The sequence below is a fragment of the Arachis duranensis genome, chromosome 5, assembly GCF_000817695.3.
Source record: "Arachis duranensis cultivar V14167 chromosome 5, aradu.V14167.gnm2.J7QH, whole genome shotgun sequence".
Lineage (NCBI taxonomy): Eukaryota > Viridiplantae > Streptophyta > Magnoliopsida > Fabales > Fabaceae > Arachis > Arachis duranensis.
The window spans coordinates 80,156,315-80,162,973 of NC_029776.3; the positions used below are offsets into that span (position 1 = coordinate 80,156,315).

Below are 6,659 nucleotides of genomic sequence, written 5' to 3' on the forward strand. Positions count from 1 at the left end.
AAACAGGTCAGGTTAGGCTTCGCTCTTAATAAGTCTGGTCTGTTATACAGTTGATTGACTTGAGTCTGGCCTATAATCTGTTATAAGCTCTTTATAAAGTATTAGGCCTGACTTGTTATTCAGCCTGGTCTGGCCTGAAGTCTGTTAAAAGGCTTGATAATTTTTTTTTACAAAAATAAAAATATTATTTAAAAAAATTATTTTTTAATAAAAAAAATAATTATTTACATATTTAATTATATTTTAACAGGTCTAGGCAGACCTGCCAGGCCTATAAAGCTAATTAGTAAGCCTGGATCTGGTCTATTAATGTATTAAGATTTTTAAAAGAGACTGAACCTGTACTTATTTTATAACAGATCAGACCAAATCAGGCTAAACACAGACCAGACTGCAGGCCTTTTTCCACCCCCTAGATACTAGCTAAGAATGAATTTGGAAGCCTATTAACGCATGAGACATGAGGATGCAAGGCAATTTTGTACAAAATATTGTATTTCGGCAAAACATAATATACTCTTGTAGATGCAAGGAAAAACATTTAGATGATAAATAATTTAGGAAAAATTAACAGAAAGGACCATTAACAAATACTAATTAAATAAAAAAGACTAATTATATCATCATTATTATTATTAAAGAAGACTGAATTAAATATAATTCATAAAGAAGGACCAAAACATTGTTTTACAGTAATGCCATTAATCATTCTCTTATTCTAATTACTTTTGTGGTTATTTTTAATAAAAAAAATTGATTCATTTTACTCTTTCCAGCATGAGTTCATTCATCTTTTTAGTTTCTAGTACAAGTTTAATTTTTTATTTTTTATTTTTCACAGAAAGACATTACATATGATATATGAGTAACAATTACCATAAAAAATACAAATAATAACCATAATCTTAATGTAACTAATGGCAATTAGGCAACACCACCAAGCACTAAGGTAAAATAAATTTGTTCAAGAAAAACTATTGCTAAACTCTCCAAACTAGCCTATTATAGCATAAGTTCAATTTGATGACTAGTGATTTCTTTTTCTATTTTTCAATTAAATTCCTTCGATTTTCTATTTTCAACTATTGATGATTAAGCTACAATAAAAATTATCGAAATATGTCTCCTTAAAGAAAATAAATAAATAAATAATGTATGTAGATCGATATTATCAATAATAGTGTTAGAGGGGTAATACTCAAGATATTACCATATTGATAAAGCAATATTAAAAAATTTAGGATTATTGAATTTATGGATTTAGAGTTAAAAAATTTTGGATTATGGTTCTTATTTATTTATTTATTTTAACATTTTTAGTGTCAAAGACGATTCATCAAAGATATTATTGTCTATTTAAAATCTCTTTGGACTTTTTTCTTAAATTTTATTTAAATATGTCTTTTATAATAATTTTAATATAATTGGTCCTTTTTAGTAATTAGTTCTTGTTAGTAGTCCTTAAGATTAATTTTTTCAATAGTTTATTTGAATCATCTTAATAATAAAATTGTTTGGGATGTTCAATATATTGATAGTGTGATGTTTTTGTAACTAATTCATCATTTGGCCCACTTGCCAAAAACTCTTAACAACTATAAATTGTGATTAGCAATATAATCACTCCAACTAAAAGGCGACTATTATGCGATGTTTTTGTAATGATCATAAATAATGTTAACATTAATCATCTAAAAAATTAGAGATTATTGGACATATTAGGAATATTATTGGCCAAAATAATGCTAGGTAGTTAAAATATTATAAATAATAAATAAAAATATATGATCAATAATATTTATATTTATAAAAGAGTGTGAATCACTCTTACTTAATTGATATAATTAATTTCTTTTTATAACTATTTTCTCTCATTTAATTATATTAAAAGTCAATTCTAAATTTAATGTGAATTAAATCTCAAAAAATGCCCTTTCATTATTATTACATTCATAATTCTATAATTTTTTTTACAAATAAAAATTTTAAATTTTAATATTTTTAATTCTAAAATAATATCAAATCACCTCAATATATTTTGTAAAAAATAAAAAATCTTAAATTTGATTAGTCTTTATTTATTGAAAATCATAAATGTCTAAAATTATTACTTTTTGACCTAAAAAATAAAATAATAAATATTAAATTAACACCAATTCATTAATTATAGATATTATATGTTTAAAATTATAAAATGTTATACATATAAAATTATGGATGTTAAATTAAAAAATTTTAACAAATTCTATTATACAACTCATATTTTACATATATACTCTTAAAAAAAATAAAAATAAAATATAAATAAAAATTAAGAAATAAATTTTTAAAAGTAATTATTAACTCATTATATTAAAATCAATATATAAGCATATATATGAATATTAAATAAAAAATATTAAAATAATTAAAATCACGATCTTTTAGTGCACATATAAGATAATAATTTAAAAAATATAATAAGACACGTAGTTTAAATTTTGATAATATTAATTGTAAAAATTTATTAATTATGGACATCATATATATGAAATTATAAATGTTATGAGTATGAAATTATAGATGTTATTAATATAAAATTATGGATGTTATGTGTATTAATTTATGGATGTTATGAGTAAATTTGTCAATTGATAAATTAATTTAAGTATTTGATATTTTTTAAATTCAATTATGATAAAATTTAAAAATATTTGTGTTAAAAAATCAGAAGAAATTATTATTCCATTTTAAAAAATATGAAACAAATATTATGTTAGTGAAACAATAAATTAATTATTACCAAAAAAATTAAAATTAATGACAATTAAAATTAATTTATTTTTTTAATATTCTGGTAGCATTTTTTAATTTATTAAATCAAATTAGGTATAAATTATGTATATTAATTAATTAATTTGATTAAATTATTAATAATTAAAATAATAAATCTATAAATAAAATAAACAATTAAGATATTTTTAACTAATAATTAAATCAAATTAAATTATATGTATTAAGTCAAATTCAAATAATGTAATTAAATACTAAACTAAAATATGATAATTTCTTGCTTATTCAAATTAAATGCAATAAATACAAATTAATTTTGTTAGATAATGATGATTTTCTGGTCTTCTATATATAGACGGCTATCGCTCTTGCTATTTTAACTCTTCTTTTTTTTATGTAGATTTTTTTTATGGATAAGGTATAAATGAATAATGTTTCGTTGACTGTTTGTTTATAACTCAAAAATGTCTCAATTTAGACATTACCGTTGATGATGGAATTGGACGACAATGTGCTCGACATATTTGCAGCTTAAGAAATTAGGTCATGTGTTCGAGGTGCACCGATGCAAACTTTTGGAACTGCCGACTGCTGCTAAATTCATCGTATAGCTGGAACAAATTATGATATAGTGAAAATGTAAGTCCCCGAATTTTTTTTAAAATTAAATAATTAGCTATTTATGAATTAATATATTATATGAAAATATAATTTTTAAGAAAATTATTTTTTTAACAATAATAATTAAATAAAATTTTATGATTATTGAAGTTTAATTTAATTATTATTTATTCTATTAAATTTAATTATTTATCAAAAAAATATGCATGTGTATATATATATAATCAATGACACATAAGTCTTCCATGTGTCACCTTAACACTAATTATCCATTCTTCTTTCATTAACCATTCCTTCTCCAAGCAATACTGAATCATTTTCTTTGGGAAAATGAAGAGAATGTCGTGAGTGAGAGAGAACGAGAGAACAACGGCATCGTGAACTTTTAGTCTCGATTTCTTGGGATTCGTAACTCCAATAAAAAATTTAATATGGTAAAAGTGTTCGTATTCTCCTCCTCTACGTATTGGCGTCACTTTTGATCGGTGGAAGCTAACGGTAATATAGCTCCCCTTCCTCTTGAGTTTGGCCAATTGGAGTTCTAGGAGGCACAGATGATTCTTGACGTTTTTTTCTTCAGCAGTTCGGTCAGAGAGTTTTTCCGAAATTTTTGTTGATTTTGATTTCATACGGAGGTAGGAAATTTTGTTTTGAAATTAACTGTTTTTAAACTATGAATGCCATGGAAGTCTAGTGGGTATTTGTAAATAATTTATGATTGTTTGAAATGACTGAATGATGAGTTTGAGTTGTGTTTGTCACTGTATTTGATTTCTTGATTGAAAAGAGGTTGAAAATGGTTCAGTTGAGACTTGAAAATGGTGGCTAAACCCGAGTTTTAGGGGAAGTGCTGTCGAAATTTTATAAAATCTGAGATTTTATTTGAAAAGTTATTTTAAAAGATTTGGTTTTGGAAAATTAAATTATTTAAGATTTATTTAGTTGAGAAAAGGTGTATTCTATTTTTAAACTAGATTTATTAAGAAAAACATAATGTTTTAAATCCAATTTTGTAAGGAAAAATTTTGTTCTAAATGTTGTTTTGAGCTTGGTTTTTTAAGAAAATGAATCTCTGCCACAGGAGAGCAGATGTGACATTGTTTGGACCTTAGTGCCAAACGTAAAGTGAGGACGCCCACACACTGAGAACTGTTTTTCAGATGTACGCTTATTTATTTGGAAAGTCACATTGATGCGGCCTAGCCGTACGACTTATAAGCACACTGATGCATCTGGAAAGCCATATCTGGGACTTGTGCCCGGGTAATGTCGGGAACGGGTAGGCAACCGACACATGAGCTCATGGCCTGCGTTAGGGATAGACATGCATCATGTTGTTTGCACATTTGCATTTGATTGCGCTTACTTGTTTTATTACTTTGTGATTGTATTGTTTGTCTTGTTGTGACTTGCTTGTACATTGAATTGAATCTCTTGCTTGCACTATTTGTTTGTGAGTGTTTTAAAGTGATTACGAGTTGACATTTGACTGAAGATTACCTATGTGGCTGAGAGACAGAAAATGTGACTAGTTTTATATTTAAAATTTGTTTTGAGTTTAGAAATTTAAAGAAAAGTAAGTATTTATCTAAAGTAGAAATAAAATTATTTCCAAAGGGTTAACAAAATAGTTTTACTAAGTAAGCTAATTATTTGTATTAAATTCATTACTTTTACGGCATTCCCATTCCCTACTGAGAACGTGTGGTTTGTTCTCACCCCAAAATCTTCCACCTTTTCAGTGACACAGGTTCGAAGATTCAGTTAGAAGATGCAGACGACTAGTAGATTTACTTGTGATTCCTGTTATTTTTATAGAGTTCCCTCACCCTTGTTGCTTTAGGGTTTTTATTTTATCCAGAGGGATAGGTATTGTATTTGAGTTTTATATTGAATTCATTTGTATAGCATTTATTATTATTATTAATTGTGTGATTTGAATTACTACAAATAATTTTCTGATATTTTCTTATAAACTGAAACGCGATATCGACCTAAAGGCTCAATATTAAATAGTAAATAAGGAGAACAGGTTAGTAACTCCTTACTTTTGGTACGATCATGACGTGCTAAAGGTTAGGGTGTTACAGAAAAAACGTTTATGCATGCATGCTATTCTTCTTTATATATATATATATATGTATCCCTCTATTTTTACAAGTCACATCTTTATATATTATATTCTTTTTGACATTATTTAAATTTGATATTTTTTCTATTTTTAGGCTTCTAATCATTTTTTGTCTTAATATTTTGTTCTCATCAATTTCTATATTTTATTTTAGGCTAACTTTGTGATTCAAATATAATCATTTATATTATTATTATTAAATGTTATGAAATTGACCTGATATTAACAATAAATAATTCGAAAAAAAGTGTTTTTTGGAACAATTCACCTAAATTTAAATTGTTACGTCAGATGATGATAAATATTTTTGTATTAAATCTCTTATAAAAGAAACATAGAGATGTTATGTTATATGATATAATTTGATTATATATTTTTTTATCTTCAATCTAAATTATTTGAATTGGCATATTATTTATTTTTAAATTTAATTAAATATCTAATTCACTTTAACACAAATAAATTAATTTATAAAAATTTAAACTTGAACGCTTGCTATGATTAAACTCAAACTTTAATTTATTTTGTCATTATATTATATAAATATTAAATTCTTTGATTAAACACTTATTTGTTTATGATAGGATATTATATATAACTTTTATGTTGACAATTAAATTTCAATTGCTACACAAAAATAATATATTTTAGGTAATTATACATTTTTTTATTTTAAAAATTATTATATATTTTTAAAATTATTTAATTATGTTTATTATTTTTAAAAGGATTACTATTATTAGAGAACAACGGATATTTATAATAGTTTAAAATTAAAAAAATAAAAAATACAAATATTAGTATTTTAAATTTTCAAAGTATAAATCTTAAAATAAATATATATGATTATGATTAATGGTTATAATTGGAGTTTTTATTTTATTCTAATTTTTTCAGAACATATTTGCCTTATTTAAGTTTTATTTTTGTATTGATTGCTTTTTTTGGGGTAAAATATCAATTAAAATTTATACCATGAATAAAATAGTTACGTGTCTAAATAAAATGAACAAAAAATATTTTTATTTTTAGTAAAAATTTATGTCGTTTTAGCTTTTTTTCTATATCACATCTTATATTTTTACTATATTTATAAGAGAGTTTTTATCCAAATTAAGAAAATTTTTTAGTTATT

General features: G+C 23.7%; 1 protein-coding gene across 1 annotated transcript in view; it reads right to left on the reverse strand.

Moving 5' to 3' along the window:
- Positions 1-3,311: 3,311 nt before the first annotated feature.
- LOC127747639 (uncharacterized) overlaps positions 3,312-6,659 on the reverse strand; it is a 5,563-nt gene continuing 2,215 nt past the window's right edge. Inside the window, exon 2 of the mRNA XM_052261749.1 lies at positions 3,312-3,383. Within this exon, the coding sequence (XP_052117709.1) occupies positions 3,312-3,383 (72 nt within the window). The remainder of the gene's footprint in view (positions 3,384-6,659) is intronic.